At 35.2% G+C, this 22,089-nt stretch overlaps 1 protein-coding gene across 1 annotated transcript in view; it reads right to left on the bottom strand.

The window, feature by feature from the left end:
- Positions 1-4,984: 4,984 nt before the first annotated feature.
- The window catches only part of LOC107664721 (coiled-coil domain-containing protein 50), a 23,039-nt gene continuing 5,934 nt past the window's right edge, over positions 4,985-22,089 (bottom strand). Inside the window, exons 2-12 of the mRNA XM_016455373.1 lie at positions 21,536-21,598; positions 15,816-15,945; positions 12,796-12,886; positions 12,482-12,578; positions 8,420-9,190; positions 8,005-8,129; positions 7,886-7,930; positions 7,693-7,797; positions 6,102-6,196; positions 5,915-6,018; positions 4,985-5,398 (exon numbers count right to left, since the gene is read on the bottom strand). Coding sequence (XP_016310859.1) covers positions 5,379-5,398; positions 5,915-6,018; positions 6,102-6,196; positions 7,693-7,797; positions 7,886-7,930; positions 8,005-8,129; positions 8,420-9,190; positions 12,482-12,578; positions 12,796-12,886; positions 15,816-15,945; positions 21,536-21,598 — 1,646 coding nt within the window. The 3' untranslated portion in view covers positions 4,985-5,378. The remainder of the gene's footprint in view (positions 5,399-5,914; positions 6,019-6,101; positions 6,197-7,692; positions 7,798-7,885; positions 7,931-8,004; positions 8,130-8,419; positions 9,191-12,481; positions 12,579-12,795; positions 12,887-15,815; positions 15,946-21,535; positions 21,599-22,089) is intronic.

The following is a 22,089-nucleotide window of genomic DNA, read 5'->3' as shown; positions in this document are numbered from 1 at the left end:
TCTATCTGTCTGTCTGTCTATATGTCTGTCTGTCTGTCTATCTATATATCTATCTATATATCTGTCTGTCTATATGTCTGTCTGTCTATATATCTGTCTGTCTGTCTGTCTATATGTCTGTTTGTCTGTCTGTCTATATATCTGTCTGTCTGTCTGTCTGTCTGTCTGTCTATACATCTAGTTGTCTATCTATCTAAAAAATAGTTCACTCTGTGATTTTCAATTATTTTACGGTGCTTTTTTTTCTGCTAAATCAGATAAAAAAAATAAAAAAAAGTCTCAAAGGCATCCGTAGTTTAATACTTTCAATTATTTTTTTTAAATAATATTTTTGATATAGTAGGCTAATACTATATTTTTAATAGGCTACTATAAATTAATTGATTTAGCTAGCATGTGACAATTCAAATGACAATTCTAATAGTTAGGGTACATTTAGCATTGAAAGTATGTGAATATGTAATTTAGGTATAGCACAGTACCCATTTATCAATAAATCTGTAATTTACATGTAATTCTTGTATTTCACTGCATTTGGTGAATTTTCAATGCGATTAATCCATTTTAAAAGTAGCCTACAAATATTCCATATCTAATAAAAAAGCATGTATGATTATTTTACACAAACTGTGAAAATTTTATTAAGATTGAAAGTGTTTTTATAATATACATGTTGAAATAAAACAAAGTTTTTGCTAAATTATTGCACACTGCAAGATAGCTTGGCTACTGCTTGAAATTTAATATTAAGCACTGAGGCTCAAAGATCATTTCCTGTTAAAGCTATTAGGTTCTATTAATGTGGATGCAATTTTAGAAATATACTCCTGTTTTATTTCAGATGTTGCATAAAACCTGGAGTTTCTGACCTGCAGTGCACATTGCTAGGAATCGTGGCTGAGATGAGCAGCAGGATTTCAGTCATTGTTTCTAGTAGTGGGCGCTGCAGATATTCAGCTTCTAACCACGGAGCGCCTTGAGTCATATTCACAATCCGAAGTAGAAAATGGTGTAATACTGTAATGTAATGTATGGCACACACTTGTACACATTATTATTTTTTTGGCACTGGATGGCAGTAGAGCGCAAGGAAAGCGAGGCAGAAGCACAGGAGAGCGCGTCTGTCACATGTGAGGATCTGCACCGTTTACACTTGCAAGTAACCGTGAAAATCTTTGGCATGTAGGTGAACCTGCCCAGGAAAGGCAGCTGTTAGCATTTACACTTCCTCATTCATTTGTAATTGAGGCCTATATGCAGAAAATAACCACACCAGAATTTGCATTTCATCATTTATAGCCATTCATTTGAAAGTTTCTATGTAATTGCTGTTGTCTTGGGTTGGGATGTTTTATGGGATTGTTAAGGGTCAATGACGAAGATAAGAAACAAAAATATTGAAGCTGTGACTGTAAGCTGTATATTATTGATGGTTCCATGTTTTAAAAACTGTTTTTCATAATGATTTTGATTTAGGCTAATGACAGAAAGTGTTGTAACCACTGTTACACCGTGACCATGAATAACAAAAGTACATAAAATCATTTTTAATAAAAATAGTTACAAATGTCTGTCAGGGTTGCCTCTGTGATATCATTTCCTGTTCTGTCACATGACAGTAAAATTAAAGTGGAAAAAACATTACCTTTTTAAATTTATTTTAAAAATGGAAGTCTTAACTTAAGCATACAACTTCTATGCCTTGGAAGAATTTAAGCCTTTAAATGTGTGTGATCATAAGGTTACTCACTTCTTTTCACTGACCCTTTGCTTTATGAATAATAAAATAAAGAAATAATATGGTCCCAAGCCTGCTAGCGCCAGCCAAATTATTTAGGCACAATTTGCAACATGGTTCTTCTGTACTTTTTTTTTTTTTTTATTTGATTAATTTGAATAAAGTAGTTTATTTAATGTTTTCTGTAAGAAATAAACAATTGCTAAAAAATAACCGAAATCAGACTAATAATTTTTAAATAGTATTTAGAAGTTATGCATTGTTGTGACAGGTTTGCTTAAAAGGCAAAAAAAAAAAAAAAACTAAGCAAATTAACAAAACGCAAATAAATGCAATACAAAACAATTTTTTTCTGTAGGTTACACTTCTTTTTACTGATCCTTTAATATATATTATACTACAATATTTACCAATATTATATACATTGAGGCACAATATTGATCCTAAATAAAAGGGAAAAAAAAATTGCCGAATAGACATACAAGACCTTCTGTCAGGTTCTGACCAGTGGGTGGTTATTTAAATCAGATACACTGGATTACAAACACACTCCATTGACACAAACATACCCTTTAAAAGTCATTTATTTGGTATTTACAGTTGGCCAGTGGAAGCTATGAGAATGTGCAAGATACAAACACTTTCGCCGGTCACAAAACCTTTCCAGCAGCAGCTGATTGTAAAACAAACTGGCATGGACGACGTCGTCATCGTACGTTGAGTCAAAAATGCTTGTTTCTGTCGCTCCGTCACACACACACACATTTACAACGGCATATCAGGTGCTAAAAGTTCAGTTTGTTTGTGTACAGCCTCAAGCAAAACATTTGTAAACCAGTTGTTTGTCCCTCAAATCACATGACCATCAGATATTGACCGTTTTACAGCAATACTTTTTTAAATCCCTGAATGTTGAATGACATTTGGCACAAAACCCATCCAGCCAATTAGTATCAGAATTGTAAAGTACAATTATGTTTTCAAATACTACAGCGCACCGCAAAATGCACCGTGATATGCGCTAGATTGACAGCACTGAAAGAGATATATATGCACATTCATCACTAAAACACACAAAGTGATTCAAAATGGATTCAGTAATACAATTCCACAAGAAAATGTTCTTAAATCACCTTTTAAGCATAGCAGCATGGCAACAGAAGATATTTTCCCTACAAGTTTATTGGATGCATCTCAGGCCATGCCTTTCATTGGAATGCACCGACACTAGCATATTGTCATTCTCGAGAGCAAAAGATGGGAGCGTTCAGCACTAGCGATCGAACACTAGTCTTATAGAGGCACTAATGCGATACAAAAAGTAGCTGCTCTTTAGTTGTATCTGTACAGGATGCTACATGTAGCCCACACAATCATATTCTCATTCCCAAAAGCCAAGCGGAATTTAATCCCTTTAAAACGCATTTTGACAGGAATATGGAATGTAAGCGACGACTGATCAGTAAGGGAAAAAAAAAAAAAGCCCTGATAGAGTGATGAGCATGTGGCACTTTCCATAAACAGGGTACAAATTGGTCTTTTTCAAACAACAAATACAAAAAAACAAACAAAACAAAACAAAAAATTGTTCTTGGGAGTAAACTATTAGATAAGCTCAATCAATAATTTTATAGCTTGTATTAAAAACATCAAATGATTTTATGATATCATACAAAAGCATCATAATACTGTTAAACCTATTTTAATTACTAAAAAAAACAATTGGATTTTGGTCCCCAACTAGTGAGCTCTAACCGAATTATAAATTAATTTAGGCAAAATGTGCAACAGTTTGTCTATACTTTTTAAAATGTTTTTTTTTTTCTTCTTTTTGCTAGAAAAACAATTGCCAAAAAACACCCACACATTGTTTTTACATTGTATTTACACAATGTAAAAGACCAAAATTATGGTGACCGATTTGCTTAAACTGCAAAACAAAACAAAAAACAAAAAAAACAAACTATACAAACCAAAGCAATAGAACAAACAAAAAGCAAAGAAGAGCAATGCAAAAATAAATAAACAAAAAACAGAAAACAAACAAAAATCAAAGAAAAGCAATGCAAAACAAAAACAAACAAAGAAATGCAGTGGAAAACAGAAAGCAAACAAAAAAGCAAAGCAAAACAACTTTTCTGAAGGTTGCACACTTATTTTCATTGATAATTTTTGCTTAATTTGTCCCAAATTAGCAAACTCCAATCAAATGAGTTTTTGTATATTTTTAGTTTATACATTTAAAAAAAAATTAATCCGTTTATTTTATGCTCTCTGTAAGAAATAAACAATTGCTAAAAAATAAAAATTGGACAAATTAGCTTTTTAAATTGATTTAGACAAGTTCTAAAAGTAATACGTAAAAAAAACAAACAAAAAAAACAGTTTCTCCCCAAGAGTTTCAAGCCCTATTTTGTACTCTATTTATAGAAAGTGCCAGATAAACGCCATAGTCACTTGTTTGCTGCTTTGATCGGTTTGCTGGTCAGTTTTTATGTCCCTGCTTAAAGTAAGTTTGCCACCAAATGCAAAGCACTGCAAATCTGAACACTGATATATTAGCATGAATTGCATATGATGCAGCAAGCGAGAAAACTGTTTACATCTGTGCCAACAGCAATGCTACTACATGCCTTAAAACTAGTATTTTGGATTTGTATTGAATTATAAATAAAACCTACAAATATATAAAAAAAAATAAAAAATGAGTAGAGATGTGTTTGTGGCCATTTTTTGGACAAGATTCATATAGACCCCATAGAGTTCACATTCAGCCAGCATGCACTTGAACACTGGAGCATATTAGTACTGTAGGTCCTGAAGCATCTACGAAGAAGATGAGAGAATCGCTACGGACACTGCAGGTGAAGGGGGAAATATCACAAAAACAAAGGCACCTGAAGGCTGAGCGTCTCGAACCCTAGCTGTACATGAGCCCGCAGTGTGAGTAAAGAGTCTCATGAATGATATGAATGCAAAATGAAGAAGCGATGACAACCTCACCTTGATACCGGCTTCTTAAGACGTTGAGATATGTAGAATTTTGCATCTCCAGAAATTGGATCGCTCCTGGTTTAAGCCAACAGTCTCTTCAGATCGATTGGGGAAAGAGTAAAACAATCAGCGTTTTAAAACACGAATCAAAATAAAATAAAACAAAATATATCCTCTCAAAATAAATCAAATATATAGCACAAAAGTGTGCTGTATATAAATTCAAGCATGTTTTCGTTAATAAATAAAACCAACGAAAAAGTGGAAAACCGCTGTATCCTGAACTCCACATGGAATCAAGACGAAGCTTGATTATAGACGCCAAGAGAAAAGGGATATGTGAGAGAGCTTTGCAGTAGATCCCTTCCTGTCCAGTCATCCACAATAAGACAAGAACATGAGAAGCAAACAGGAACTGTCCCTGTCGCCCAGTAGTTTGTAGCTCCAGGGTAAAAGACTCTTTCACAACACGAAGAGACGACGTCGGCTCATCTGATGCGATGAACCCAAGAGGGAAAAATAAAATAAAGTGTCAGTAGCTTCTGCCGAAAGCCTCAAAGTATTTCTGAATCACTTCTCCTCAACTGATTCGCAAAATAAAGGGCCGAACGGACTCATGATTGGACAGCAGTGGAGGCTTATGTGGTCACTGTCTGTAGTAGGCACCTAAAAGGAGATAAGAAGATACAGACGGCCACATTTAAAGTTATTCAAATTTAAAGGTGCTGTATGTAAGTTTTTGACTCTACTGAAGCATAAAAATACCATGTTTGCAGATATTTAAGAAACATGCTAAGTTAACATACTTGTTTATCTGAAAAACAATGCTACAGTCAGTTATTCTCCTTTGAAAATGTGCGTTCCGGGCCGGAATGTCGGTCTCTGTTTTGGTTTGTGAAACCTGCCCACTGCCAGTTTACCCAATTGTATTTCGGGACCCCAGGTTGCCAGTTGGCGGAAAACACAGCGTATTTAATTTCATTCATCGTCAAGTGCGCTCGTTCCTGTTGGTGCCGCCAATCTGGCAACCTGCGTGTGCGTCAAGTCTGAGGAGGAGGGGTCGGGTGAAAAAAACCCTCTCCAATATTTTGAATTTGGACTGCAATACCTAGTTCAACCACTCGGTGTCAATCCTACATACAGCACCTTTAAAGCATGATATCTCATTAGTGCAATGTGAACCTTTGTACGCCGCCTCTGGTCTTGATGGAGGGCGAGGGGAGTACGGGTCCGCAAATGTGTAGCTCTGGTTCACGTTTTCGTAGTGCTGTGTAGGAGGAGGCGGCCTGGAGAGAAGAACCGAGAGGAACATGAGGCTCCAGCAGGACTTCTGACAGCGTGAGTGTGTTAATGAGTTGAGATGTGGTACCTGGCGGGTTTGTGGTTGCGTGCTCTCTGGCACTCGTCCTCTCTGATGCGCAGCTCTTCTCGCGCTCGTGGTCGTACTACTTCTTCTTGCACTGGCTAACGTGACAGAAGCGAAGAGAGTGTGTCAGTAATGTCGACAGGGTCAACGTCACCAAGAATACATGGAATAATGTGGGTTTTAACAGCATTAGCAGGTAATATATTGTCCATTTAACCTGCTTGAACATGTGTCATATCTAATACATGAATTTCAAAGGCCACTACATTTAACATTACATTAATAGTTCCATTAAAGGGGTCATATGATGCGATTTCAAGTTTTCCTTTCTCTTTGGAGTGTTACAAGCTGATTGTGCATAGATCAGATACCTGAAGTTGCAAAGACTAAAGTCTCAAATCCAAAGAGATATTCTTTATCAAAGTTAAGATTCTGTCACGCCCCCTAAAACGGCTCGTTCTAACACGCCCCCACAGTGCTTGTGGTGTTCGGCCAATCACAATGCACTGGGTCAGCTGACCAATCAAAGCAGACTGCGCTTGTCAAAGGAGAGGCTTCGTTGAAAACTACGTGTTTGAGAGAGGCGGGGCACATAGGACCTACAATAATGTACAGTGTTTGAAAAATAATGTGTTTTTTGAACATTAAAGCATGTCAACATATTCTGTTACACCAAATACACAAAATAATGATCTTTAAAAAAGCATCATATGACCCCTTTAAAATTTCACTGACACTGTAGCAATGTTCTTGCTACCATAATTTCAAAATCTAAATTACTTTTAATATATATATTACTATTAATATAACCATAAATTACTAACCTAAGTATAACCTAATATAACCATAAATTACCAAATAACTATTACTATTAATATAACCATAAAATAAAATATATCTATACTAACATTTAATGTATTATATATAACTTATTCATTTATATAGAACTTAGTTTAGAGTATGTAGTAGTAGAGTAAATAGAATGTATTAATATTTATTATTTTAATATTTATTATCCATTAATATTTCTGTTATTTTTTTGTTAAAAATAAATAATTGTTAAAACAAACAAATGCTTTAAAACTGTGTTCAGACAGTTTTATTTAACTATTTAAACTGTATTTTCTTGTAGTAACAGACTTTGTTAAATGGCAAAACAAACAAAACAAAAGCAAAACCACAAATAAAAAGCAAAGAAATGCAATGCAATGCAAAAAAAACAAAAAAAAAACAAAGAGAAAAAAAAACAAAGCAAAAATTTTCTAAAGGTTCCACACTCATTTTCACTCATTATTTGCAAAAAATCCACATAAAATGTAACTTTTTTTTTTCAAGAGATTTAAGCACTAATTTATATTAATATCTTGTATTTATTATTTCATAAACATAGTTAAATACATATAAAATAACAAATAATATACATTATTAATATACACACACACACACATATATATATATATATATAGGTTTATTATTTACATGTAAATATTTATCAATCTCCAAAAATAAGGTTTTAAAGGGAGGAAGGATCACTCTATTGATCGACCAGCATTCAAGACTGGAACTACGCTTAGTTGGAATGGATGTTGCTTACCTTATATTCCACCTCAGGCCGTCGTCTCTCCATCGCTTGTTTCTCCTTATCTCTCGATCTCTTAATTTCCCTTTTCTCTTCCTCTATTAGCCGTCGTGCTAATTCCTTGAAATACAGTCACAAAACAAATCGTAAAACAAACAAGATGAGCGACACCCCTGACAGTGCACAAAAACAACGAACCGTACTGTACCTCATCTTGAGCAACTTGAGCGGCTCGTCTGTCCAACTGACTCGCCTGTAAAAAAAGACATTGTTACATTTGTGGATTACAAGATACCAATAATTACAACCAGCGAGACTTCAAGGTACCTTTATTTCTTCATCCTGTAGCTTGCGTGCCACCTCCAAGTCTATGAGCTCCTGGTCTTGTAGGTCTAAGTGGGCCAATCCATGCGTTGCCTCCTTCATGCCATATTCTCCTCGCGGCTTCCGACCTGCAGGGGGCATCAGAGGAGGTTAATCCACGTTAAAAGAACAACACACTTAAACTATTCATACAGAACCCAAGCAACCATTTTTGGTTTGGGATTAAGAAAGGAATGATCAGAACGGCCCAGATTTAGTGCACAAGGTTCCCCAGAAATTATTTTAGGGAGTCCAAAATAGACAAGAAACCCAAATCACCAATGCACAGGAAAAAGGAAATCTTGACAGCACTCCCACCACCAGATGGCACTGCAAAGTCCAAGCAGGTTGACTCAAACACATGGACCTCGGGCCATACCTCTCTCTCTGGGAGAATGACCAGGGGACTGGCTCTCGTTTGAGGGACCTCTGAGAACAGGCTCCTCAAACACCTCATTAGGACCTGACGGGAGCCTCGGCCTGTTCTTATGATCCTCCCACTCCAGGCTTTCTTCGGAGCATACTCTAGTTGGGGCGAGACCGTAATCGTCCAGTTCTCGCTCCATGCTTCTATGCCTCCCCCTTTTCCCATTTCTGCCTCGTTCTCTTTGCCTCTCTCTGCTACCGTGTCCATTTTGGTCCATCTCCCGGTCCATGTTCCTGCCCCTGTCAACACCGCTAAACAGTCGATCTTGACTTCTTGTCCGGTTGCGATCTCTCGACCTTTCCTTGGCTCTCCGTCCATCCCATTCTCGTTCCCTGATCCTCTCCTTGTCCCAGCCAGCAGAGTAATCCCTTGGAGACCTCTCCTTCCGGCGTATCACTGGCTCCAGGTCGTCCCATTGATCTTGCTTCTTCCTTCTACGTGGTTCTGCATGATCAAGATCGAGAGGTTTGTTTCTCTCTTTCGGTCGTCGCTCAGGTGAGTAGTACTCGAGGATCCTTCCCTTGCTCGGACTCTCCGGATGCCTAGATCGGCTGAACTCAACGGGCTCATATTCCGGATATCGACTACGGCTATTGGGATATCTTTTTCTGTCAGGCTCAGGAGAGTTGTACGGGGCATTGTAGTCGTATTTCTTCTCTTTTCTGTAACCTGGAGAAGCAGAAGGGGGTTTTGGCTCTCGCGGGTCCGGTGGAGATCGGGAGGCTGGGTGAAAGCGAGTATGAGGCAAAAGGTGGAGTGCAAGAACAAGGAGGGAAATTGTCCGGGTTAGTACAAAAGGGTTAGTTCACTGTGGATGATGCAGGAAGTAAAATGGTAAATAAGGCTATTGTTGACAATTAGTACCAAGCCATTCAAATGAAAAAGTTACAGCCAGGGTCCAAAATTAACTAATGCCATGCATGCCAAGGTCAAGTGATTGGAGAACATTTAACTTGTATATTTAAGGCTTTTAAACTGTATTTATCTCATTTTTAACATAAAAGTAGTAATAAATAATTTATTTTTAATTATTTTTTTTGGGGGGGGGGGGGGGGTGTGGGAATTTTCACCTATATAAAATTTAAATCGCAATAAAAAGCAAGCGCATAACGCTATCTTTATGGGCGTCGCATTGGGAGTTTTGAAAGGAATCGGATGTGTGAGTTTAGATGTAGGTCGGATGACAAGATATTGGATATGTATCCGATTAAAATCCACATTCAGAAGTGGCCCAGATCGGATGTGAAACAACTGGATCTTGTGCGGATTTGTGTGTTTACACGTGTGCAACGAATTCCGATCTGTGTTAGATGTAATCAAAAAATCTGATTTTTTTTTTTTGCCAGTGTAAACACAGCCAAAAACCGAATACCCTGTTGTGATTTCAATTAATTGCATGTGTCTCAACACAGAGTTTTGGTGGAGAGAATAACAACAACAATGATAATAATAGTAATAATAATAATGATATACTTAATGTATTGTTTAAAAAACAGCAGTGTCTAAAAATTCTATTGTATTATAATGTGTAAAAATTACAAATGGAAAGTGACTGGAAAGTGCATGTGGCTGAGTGTTAATTTTGAATCCTGTTTACAGCAACTTCAGTTTAGCACATTAGAGAAGTCTGCATTTTCCTGATTCAGAACGTTTAATAAGGAGTAATATGTGGGTTGGGACTGAGAATGTTATTTTACAAAACAAAAATAAAACAAAACAAGCAATCAAACAAAAAAGGTTATGCTATTTCAAACAGTTGGCTGCAAACCAGTGTTTCTCTGCAGCAAAATATACAAAATTCTTCACAGATTTCTCAGTCTTAATGCTTTAATCCTATTTCTAAAACCAAATCTCAAATTAGCGCACATGGTAGGCATTTATAAATAGGCTCATGTGCATTTTCGTCCACATTTATGCCATTAAACCAAGCCTTTCGCATTCGTTAACCCTCCTACAATTATTTCTTTATCACAGATTCATGCATCAAGGATTCAGATAAACATGTCTGATCTCCTCCCCAACATATCCCTGCATAAACACAGCCTAGGCCTATTTGTTTGCATCTTGGCGTGAGAACGGAGCCCAGCTATGCAGTCACGGTTCGAGAGGTAGAGAAAAAGCTAAAGATACTCCCTGAGATGCTGAATCTTTTATGTTTTGCCCTGTAGGTGAGTGCTAATCTCTGCTTATCATGGCAGCATCCTTACAACATGAAGCAATGCATTACGTGCTAAAGTTTCAGTCTTTAGGGTTCGAGGGTTTCATTGAAATAAAATATTCATTAAACACCCATGAATGAGAGATTTGAGCGTGTTTAATGAGGCAAACAGACCCTATGGGTACGATACCGGCTAACCAGCAGGAGACCCTAAACACATTCAAATGATGGCATGAGAGAATGATTACATAACATGTGAAAGCAAACAGTTTGAATGCAAACTGTGGCACGCAAGGGCAGCCATGCAGGGCGGGTGGAGTTAACAAATGCCGTGTTGACATGAACAACTTGCATGTCCAGTTTTGTAGCATTTGTTGTTAAATGGTAACCCATTACGAATGCAAGATGGTCTGCTGGTGCTATTTTAGATCCTTCCCAGAGTTACCTAATGTTTACTAAACAAACTTAAGTTGCATACTAACATGCGGTCAAGTTAGCTGACATGTTGTTTAACTTCACAATAAACAGAGAGAAGTGTCTGGAGTGTTTGGGGCATGAAATGCATGAAATGTGTGCTAATTACTGTAATTGCTTCCTATGGCAAGTACCTCTGAAAGAGTTAAAACAGGACAGCGCAATGTATGGCAAAATTTGCACAGGAATGTCATTATTGGCTGACTCTCATAATAACTATGTATTTTTTTTTTTTTACATTTTAATGTTAGCATTTTTAGATTTGATCATTTTATAACAAACACTGTTATATTTATATATGCTACAAAATATTAAAATGCTAAAAATTCAGTACAAAACTACACATAATTAACCAATTATTTGTTTTTGTAACCATTAAGAAAATTATCTATCTATCTATCTAATCCATCCATCTACATGCAGTTATAGTTTATATATAGTATAGGATATATATAGTTTTAGTAATTTTAGTACTTTATTTCAGTTAGTTGAATTTCTGTTTATTAAGTAAGTTTAAATTGCATTTTATCAAATGACAACACTGAATACATTTTATGCATCCTGTAAGCGTGTGTATGTGTATATATATATATATATATATATATATGAGAATGTGTCTATTCAGCAATTAATTCACCAAAAAATTTGTAGTTATTCTATCATCATTTATATACAACTATATTTTTATTAATATTTTGAATTTGTTTTTTATATTTATTTCAATTTTAGTAAAACGTTCAGTGATTTTTGTTGCATGTTTTGCCATGTCTTTGCCATTTTAATGTCTTTTTAACTTACTTTTTTTTTTTTTTTTACTTCAGTTTTAGTAATTTGAGTACTTAAACGCAAACTTTCAGTTAGTAATTCAGTACCAGTACCAGACTCAGCAATTAATTCACCCAGAATTTTAGTTCTTTTACGATTATTTATATACTACTATAATTTTCATTAATACTTCAATTAGCTTTAAAGGGATAGTTCACCCAAAAATGAAAATTCTGTCATCAATTACTCACCCTCATGTCGTTCCAAACTCGTAAGACCTCCGTGTGTCTGGGCATCTTCGGAACACAAATGAAGATATTTTTAATGAAAACTGAGAGCTCTCTCACTGGTGTACTTGCTATATTTCTGGACCTTGATCGTGGTAATTACATTGCTGTCTATGGGAGGCTCAGAGAGCTCTCAGCTTTGTGTTCCAAATTTGTGTTCCGAAGATGAACGGAGGTTTGGAACGACATGAGGGTGAGTAATTAATGACAATTTTCATTTTTGGGTGAACTAACCCTTGAATGTTTTTTATTTTCATTTTTAATTTGACTGATTCTGTTCTGTACTTTTGTCTTTTTTTCAGCTTCATCCACCAGAGGGCGTCAACACACCTTTATCATCGTAGTACTCCTCGAGGTTTCCTTCCATCTGCTTTTGCCGTTTTCTCTCCTCTTTCATCTCTCGCTCCTGCAGCTTCCGGGCAATGGCCTAGTTGAACGCATACAAACATGAATTCAGAAGAATGAGTGGAGGAAACAAGCACTGCAATGCTGTAACAGTCATGGGTGTGGATACATCTATGCTTTTCTTATGACCAACACACAGAGAATGCGAGTATGCGTTCTCAAGTTAAACCAAGGCTAAACCGCAGCCGCACCGCCAACCGACCCAAAGTGAGTGTGTGAATGCTGTGAATGGCTCTCACCTCATCTTTCTCCTCCTGATGCCTCTGTTGTTCAGCCTGCCGGACCAGTTGTTCTTGAATTTCCTGAGCCATTTCATTGTCGATGCGTTCCCTGGCAAGACAGAGGGAAAGAAAACACTTGAGTTTACACACTGTGAGTTCTCGCATCAGCCACCATGGCTTTCACTTCCTGTGAGATGGTGTTCTTGGAAGACTGACTGCAGTATTTGGTTAAATGGGTTACAGAGTAACTATTATCTAGGGCTGTGATCATAAATTTGTGCAAATTGTCATTAAAAAAATGTGTGATTTATGTTTTAAGTGCCTTAGGTAGTTGGAATCATACAAAACCCAGTGGTATTTTGTAGTATTTTATTTATTAATATGTAGAATAATATTCATTTTTTTTATACTTGCAGAATATTTTTATACTTTCAGTTCATTTAAATTTTAGTTTAGTTCGTTTTAGTGATTGTTTTGTGCTTTTGGCAAGTTTAAGTTTTTTTATGTCTATTTAGCTTTATTTTAGTTTTTAGTAATTTTAGTACTTAAACTATTTCAGTTGGTTTTTTTGTCTATTCAGTTGGTCTATTTTTTTGGATTAAAGAGTTTAGGTTGCATTTAATATTTATATTTCAGGTTTATTTCAATTAGATATTAAATCGTTTTTAGTTAATAACAAAGGTTTTGTAAATATAGCACGGGGTAGAACATGAATTGTATTTTTTATTATAAATAATAAAATATTAACTAGAAATATATTGACAATTAATTTAAATAAATACAAAGAAAATACTAATACTCCTCCTACTACAACTAATTAGAGCCCGACTGATATGGGTTTTTGGGGGCCGATACTATACCGATATTAGGGAGTAAAAAAAGGCAGATATCAATATATCGGCCGATATTCTTCATGTATATTATAGTACAGTACCAGTCATAAGTTTGGACACTTTCCCCATCCGGGTGTCCAAACATTTGACTGGTACTATAGGCCTATATAGAATACAGTATATACATAAACAGAATATATATGCATAAACACATTTTTTGCAATGATTACTCAAATGTGGTGATCAAACACTTATAATGACGTGACAGAGATATGTAATGGAGGCAGGGCATTTAACAATTTAACAATAAACTTTATCCAATATGAGTCTGACATCAGTGCACTGAACAGTAAAGTTTAAGTTTATTCAAGTTTAATTCATTTCAATTCCATTCAACTTTATTCCGTTGAAGTTTATTTCGCTTCAGAACATTCATTCACGGATTTGCACTACTGTCTTCACACACAGACGAAACTTACTAGAGAAGTGTGAAGTGTGACATAATATACCTCTGTAAATAAATATAAATTCACATCTCGCTCACTTTAATGCCCTTTGAATGTAACGTGTACGTTCCCTTGGAACTGGAATCATGGAGGAAGTTCATGTGAAGTACACTTCGCAGGGCACTTACGGTCGAATAAGACGTTTGAATGCTGCTGCCTGAACAAGAGACCTCCTTGCTGAAGTAAAAGTGTTGACTGGTGTCACTATCTCGTGAACGCGCTGGCGGATCTCCACCAAATTCGGGGGATCCCTTCAGCTCGAGGAACCCTCTCGAACGCCACCCTCCACGCGTCGGTAGACCCCCGGGATCGCTTGATCGCCGGACCGCGAATTTAACCACCCGTAACTCCCGAACCGCGGGGGCTATCAACGCGGTTTTATTGTTGTTGTTGCTGTTATAATTATTATTTTTTATTATTAGTAGTAGTAGGATGAATAGTAGTGGTATTTGTTATATTTTAAGAATTGTTATTATTATTATTATCAGTCAGGCTCTACAACTAATAATAAAAAAATAATAATAATTATGATTATAATGCAGCAGCTCTACAAAGACAGAAGACAAAAATGTCTTTGTTATAAAATGTTCAAATGTAATTGATCTTAAATAAAGAACTGAAAGGACAATCTGGTGTCTATCTTATATTTCTTATGTTCTTTACACAGGATTGGGAGATTAATTCACCAGTAATTAGTAATGTGATTACCATTCAGACAGAGTAATTAGTAAAGCAATCCCATTACAACCTAGCTAATGTAATTAGTTTGACTTAAAGACATGTTTAGGCAACAAGCTTCTCAGTCAAGTAGCATAGGAGACAACAATAAGACCATTTTTAAAAGAAGTGTTTTGATCACCAAGGCTGCATTTATACATTTTTTTTGCTAAAAAAATACAGTAAAAACAGCAATATTGTAAAATATCATTGGAATTTAAAATAACTGCTTCCTATTCCTAAAATGAAATTTATTCCTGTGATGTAAACCTGAATTTTCAGCATCATTACTCCATTCTTCAGTGTCACATGATCCTTCAGAAATCAGTCTAATTTGCTGAAAATAGTTGTGCTGCTTAACATTGGTTAGCATTACTATTCGTTTCTTTAAAAATAATCCCAAAATACTTGTATTAAACTGACTTCAAATCCATAACAGTATCTTCTCCTGCACACTAACTGCAGTCTCCCCTCAGGCTCACGGCTCTCTCGCTCTGCCCCGCTCAAACTCTGATGATAGCATCAGCTCAGAGACCTTGAGACGTCGCCCAGCAGGAAGGAACACTTTATCCGCATGTGGCATGAGCAGAAGTCAAAACATTTTACTGCCACAGTGCACTACGAGACGACACAAGGCCAGACACGAGCTCTAACCGGAGCCAGAGCCAAACTAAACTCACATATTATTATGTTTCTGTATGTGAAGCAGAGACTCAGCTTTACACAATGTCAACATCTGAGGGACAACAGCAGTTATCAAGGACTGATAATGCAAGTACACACTCGTACAACAGCTCTTATCTCAACAGACGGCAAAACAAGCAGGATTTCCCATCGGGCTCTGCAGCGTCTGATACTGCTAAGAGTTTGGGAAGATTTGAGAAAAGAACGACCTTCCTTTCCAAACAGGAAGAGTACAGTTTGATTTCTAGATGATCGGCATCTTTCTGATGTCTTGAGGTGAGGGTTTCAGGTGACTCACATGTGGCGATGCTGTCTCTTGCTCTCGGCTTTGGCCCGCTTGTCTTCTTCCTCCTGCAGACGTTTGGCCACCTGCAGGTCCTGCTGCACCAGGCGGCTCTTGTGGACGTTGGATGCCAGGTGGCTCTCGACTGGAAGAGGAAAGGAAGAGAAACCTGACGTTTAGACGTTCACTTCGAAGCATGTCTAATACAAACAAATTCAACAAAAGATATCCCAAATAGCCTGTGCTGTGTTTCTGAAGCACATGACTGGTTGAGCAAAAGCATTTCTGATATTTACACAGATTTGTAAGAAAACATTAAATATATAAAATAAACAATTTACTGAATAATATTGAATTAGTTTTGAAATTAAATACTGTGTATTTAATAATAATACTTAAATTAAACAATTAATACTTCTACTACTACTACTAATAATAATAATATATTTGTTTATTTGTGTTGTTATTATAATCATCATCATCATCATCATTATTATTGACTAAACAGAATATTAAGTCAAAACTAATTCAGCAATTTAGTATTCAGTAAATTATTTACTTATTCATATTAATAATTATAAGTGCTTTAAAACATTCACGCAAAACTGACATGCACATCAATTTTTATTGTTGTTGTTGCTGTTATAATTATTATTTTTTATTAGTAGTAGTAGTAGGATGAATAGTAGTGGTATTTGTTATATTTTAAGAATTGTTATTATTATTATTATTTTAGATGACTACAAAACATACAATATAATAATAATAATTATTATTATTATTGATGATAATACTGCTATAATCATTATTATTATTATCGACTAAACACAAAATATTAAGTCAAAACTAAATCAGCAAGTTATTAATTATTCAGTCAACTGTTTACTTATTACTATTAACAATTATTAGTGCGTTAAAACATTCACACAAGACTGACATTTACATTGATTTTTCAGAAAACTCATTACATGCATAAATAAATCACTGAATAATAAATTGTTCAATAAAAAATTCAGTGAAAACTACCAATGCAAAAAAATGCTAATAATAATGACAATTTTAAATAAGAATAAATGACTTTTTTTTTCAGAAAACTCATTACATGAATAAATAAACCACTGAATAATAAATCGCTGAAATAGTTTACATTTTAATAGTTTAGAAAAAAAATATTGCATATTTGATATATATATATATATAATAAAATTATGTAATCTATTTTATATTCATAACTACTATTATTATTATTATTAAACAATATTCAAATTCAGTGAAAACTACCAAAGCAAAATAAATAATAATAATAATATAAATTTAAAATAAGAACAAATGACACATTTTTGTACATAACTTTTTTGTAAAATTAGTAAAACTACTGTGATTGACAACTGAAAAAACCTGACAATTCAGTGACCATGTTAGATCATATATAATGTCATTGCATATCACATATTGATATACACGTAGCTGAGAGCACATGTTCTGAAATGGCATCAAACCGGTTGCCAGTTCAAGGCTGTGCTACGTCGACAAGGCTGTAAATCGTAGACACTGACGCAATTCTAGCCGACACAGTGCATCATCTTCCCAAAGTCTGAACACTTTTATTGATCCTGTGGCTGCGAGCGCACGCTATTTTTAAGAAAGAGCACCAGAATGAAAGAAAAGCTATAAACTGAAACATTTATGTGATGGATATACCTGAAGTCAGTCAAGCTAGCAACATTTTTTACAAGGAGCCATTTTGAACGTTAAATAAAAGAGAACGAGGCATTCTCTGGCTTTCATTCACTGAAATTCTTTCAGCTGGGACGGTTTAGCAGCATCTGCCAACGCGATGTTGATGTGCTACACGCAAGCTGTTTCTTTGACTTGCAGGAAAGGTCAGGCCTGTTGATTCAATGGTCAAAGAAGCTGCTTTGTTCAGTCATATAAAAGCTCTGCAGTGTTGTTATTGTTAACTAAATCTAAAGCTAAAACTATTAAAATCATCTTCATTAACTGAAATAAAGCTAAACTGAAATAAGATGTATCAGATGAATAACTTCAACTGAAAACCTAAACGAAAATTAAAAACGCTGCCTTGGCAACTAAATTAAAGGGGTCATATGATGTTGCTAAAAAGAACATTATTTTGTGTATTTGGTGTAATGAAATGTGTTTATGCGGTTTAAGTTTCAAAAAACACATTATTTTTCTAGTACACCCCCAAAACAAAATCAAGACTTTGTAAAAGAGCATAATAGGACCCCTTTAAAATTGAAGATCTAAAATTATTAAAGTCCCCCTGTAGTCAAAAATGTTATCCTTTAAAACTCATCTTTGATCATCAAAATTACTTATTTAAATGTTTTTTCTTGTGAAATTTTTCTCATGCCTTAAAATAGCTTGAATGCAACTCTACACCCTTGCCTCATTTACTATACGCGGATCTATGAATACGCAAATTAGCCCCACCTCCACTCAATCACACACACGCCAGTCATGAGCCAGCGCCTCCTGATCCACTAAATGAACTGCAGTAAACGCAATACAATGGCAATGGCAAGCAAGTGGAAATATTGGTTTAATTAAGCCATATGTGTTTGAACCAGAAATAAGCTGGTATGCTCAACGTAAGCAAGGAGACTGATGGCTAACTTCGTGAGGTAACATTATCTGTTTGCGCTGGTTCGTACACGGATACTGACTGATAAAACTGTTTTTACTAGCGGACAACTACAGTAGATACTGTAACATTCGTTAAATTTACTTACTTGACGATATTGTGTCCTCAAAATGCCTTGAAGACTCAAATGCAGCCAATTTGTGATTCCAAATCGTGCCCGCGATCATACGCATGTGACGTGTGGATGTCAATGCGGGAGAGGTGCGTCTGACTCCGGGCTACTTTTACACTGCTGCCGCGGGTTATTATTCAAGTTAACGGTTCTAAATACAAATAAATAAGCGCTAACAGCACATGACATGTGAAAATAGGGGGAAATATTAACAGTTAGCGAAACATCTACAGAAAAAATATAACTGTTACCGGACTAACCTGGCTGCCTTCTCACTAGACCCTCTGCTTTGCAGCACAGTTAATAATATGCTAAGGATAGGACCCCTTGACGCAATTGGTTATTGCATTTTGTGACGTAGCAAAAAAAGGCTGTTTCAAACTACGTTTCTGTGACTGCCTTTCGGAAACGACAGTTTAATGAGAAATACTCAGCAATGGTGTTGATAAATGGATTGGCACATGGTTTGTCTAAAAGCATATTAAAAACACCACATAGACAAATAACCAACATAAAAAAACTAGATTTTCACCACAGAGGGACTTTAAACTAATTATTTATTTATTATATTATTAAAACTAATAAAAAAGCTCTACTGCAGTGTCGTTATTGTTAACTAAATCTAAAAACAAAACAATTACAAATCGTTTTTTGTTGATTAAAAAAGCTAAAATGAAAACAAAAACAAAAAAACTATATGAAACCTTAAAATTCTGCCTTGCTAACTAAAGTTGAAGATCTCAAATTATTCAAACTAATTAAAAAATACTGTTGTTATTATAAACTAGTGCTGTCAAACGATTAATCGCGATTAAATCTCATCCAAAATAAAAGTTTTTGTTTACATAATATGTGTGTGTACTGTGTATATTTATTATGTATATATAAATACACACACATACAGCATATATTTTGAACATATTTACATGTATATATTTATATTCATGTAAATTATCATATATAAATATATTTCATATATAAACGTAACATATTTTTCTTAAAATATATACATGCATGTGTGTGTATTTATATATACTTAATAAATATACACATTACACACACATATATTATGCAAACAAACACTTTTATTTTGGATGTGATTAATCGCGATTAATCGTTTGACAGCACTATTATAAACTAAATACTCTATATAAACTAAATAATCTATAAAACATTAAAAATAATTTAACTGAAAAGTAAAATAAAATAAAATAAATGAAAACCTTGTTAAAATGCTGACATGGCTACACAAATAACCTGAAGATCTAAAATTATTCAAACTAAACATTACTAAAAAAATTAGTATTAATTAAAAAAAAAACTGACTAAAACTTAAAACTTGAAATGAAAACTGAAATAATTCAAAATATATGAAAAACTTAAAAATTGAATTGAAAACTGAAATAATTCAAATTATGAATAAATACTATGCTAAATAATACTATAATAACACTGCTCTGCTGAAAAGAAAATAACCAAACTTTTAGAGGATGATGTGGTCAGATTTTTAAGGAACTCTCACGGGTTAATTTATAGTATTGATTGAGCAGATCAAAGTTTTGTGATCACACAGAAATATGGATTTGCTAGAAGACTTCTGAATAATTGAATTTCACAAGAGAGGAGTTATGTTTCTAACACCTGCCCACGTATCAACTCTAAAACAGGGAGTTTTCAGATCTTTCCAACACCATATTGTTGAAAGAATCTGCTATGCCTCTTCAGGAAAACACAATCAGATGCTTTGTCTTAAAGGGATAGTTCACCCAAAAATGAAAATCCTGTCATGCCGTTCTAAACCAGTAAGACCTTCGTTCACCTTCAGAACACAAATTAAGATATTTTTGATGAAATCTGAGAGCTCACTGATCCTGCATAGACAACAACACAACTGAGACGTTCAAGGCCCAGAAAGGTAGTAAGGATATCATTAAAATAGTTCATGTGACATCAGTGGTTTAAATGTAATGTTATGAAGCTACAAGAATACTTTTTGTGTGCAAAGTAAACACGCGTGTGTCGTGGTACTGTCGTGAATGCGTGAAGACGACTGACACGGAAGAGAAGAAATTGTTGAAAAAAGTCGTTATTTTTGTTTAGTTTTTTTGCGCACAAAAAGTATTCTCGTAGCTTCATAACATTACAGTTGAACCACTGATGTCACATGGACTATTTTAATGATGTCCTTACTACCTTTCTGGGCCTTAAACGTGTCAGTTACGTTGCTGTCTGCTCTCGGAGTTCTTCAAAAATATCTTAATTTGTGTTCCTAGGTCTTACGGGTTTGGAACGACATGAGGGTAATTAATGACAGGATTTTCATTTTTGGGTGAACTATCTCTTTAAGGTGTCATTTCATTAGAAAAATTGTCCATTGCTAGTAGTGTAAATGTATGAAGCATTCGAACTCGGGACGTTGGCGTGCTGCCCACGAGGCTATTGCCGCCGACACAGAAGTCACTTTAAAACTGAACAGCTTTCTGTTGGTCAACACGGGGAATTTGCGTAACCAACTTGAACCCGTCAACTTGTGGAAACCTTAGTTTCGCCCTCACATGAAAATCCCAAATGCGTGGATGCCTATTGAAATGGATTAAAAAAATTCACCAAACAACAGTAAATGTGGCCACATTTACCATCGTGTCCTCAAGAGCTCTTTGTCTTTTTCAACATGGTTTCCCTATACACAAGTGCTAATAAAATCAATATGATGGCATGTGTGATCTGTTGTGAAGGTGTAAAACCTCACATTGCAGTTAAAAGGGGAAGATGCTGAGATGAGTTTGGACTTTTCTTTCCGCTGTCATTAATTTTTATGCTCTGTTAAGGATGGGGAAACACCGTAGTGGCTTTGAATGACTCATTTAGTGTCAACAAACAGCTTCAGGATTACAGGTCATAACTTTCCATGCTTTAACGTTCATTTAAGAGGGTAGAGGGTATGAGAGGACTTACTTTCCTGTTCCTGAAGGTTGTGGGCCAGACAGTGGTCTTCTAGCACGGCAAAGTCCCGGCACACTGCAGACAGACAGAAAGAGAGAGATTTTAAAAATCAGGTTATTTACTGTTAACAAAGAGCCACGTCGTAGTTTCAACCCACACAGGAAGTTCACAACGCAAACCTCAGGATAACAGATTTAGGTGAATATTTTAGCACGCATGAGCATTATATGTACAGTATAGTTAGTACTGGACTTACACTACTGTTCAAGAGTTATGTAAAAAAAAAAAAATTAAGAAATTATCACTTTTATTCAGCGAGGATGCATTAAATAGATCATAGTATTACAAAAGATTTCTATTTCAAATAAATGCTGTTCTTTTGAAATTTCCATTTAAAGTATCACAGTTCAGTTTCCATAAAAATATTAAGCAGCTCAACTGTTTTCAATATTGATGATAATAAGAAATCAGACTTTTTAATACATATATATATATATATATATATACACACACACACACACACACACACACATACATACATACATATATATATATATATATATATA

This window comes from Sinocyclocheilus anshuiensis, unplaced genomic scaffold (genome assembly GCF_001515605.1).
Source record: "Sinocyclocheilus anshuiensis isolate Anshui unplaced genomic scaffold, SAMN03320099.WGS_v1.1 scaffold417, whole genome shotgun sequence".
Taxonomy (NCBI): Eukaryota; Metazoa; Chordata; class Actinopteri; order Cypriniformes; family Cyprinidae; genus Sinocyclocheilus; species Sinocyclocheilus anshuiensis.
Note: the sequence above shows the minus strand (reverse complement) of the source record. Positions and strands in the feature narration are given on the sequence as shown.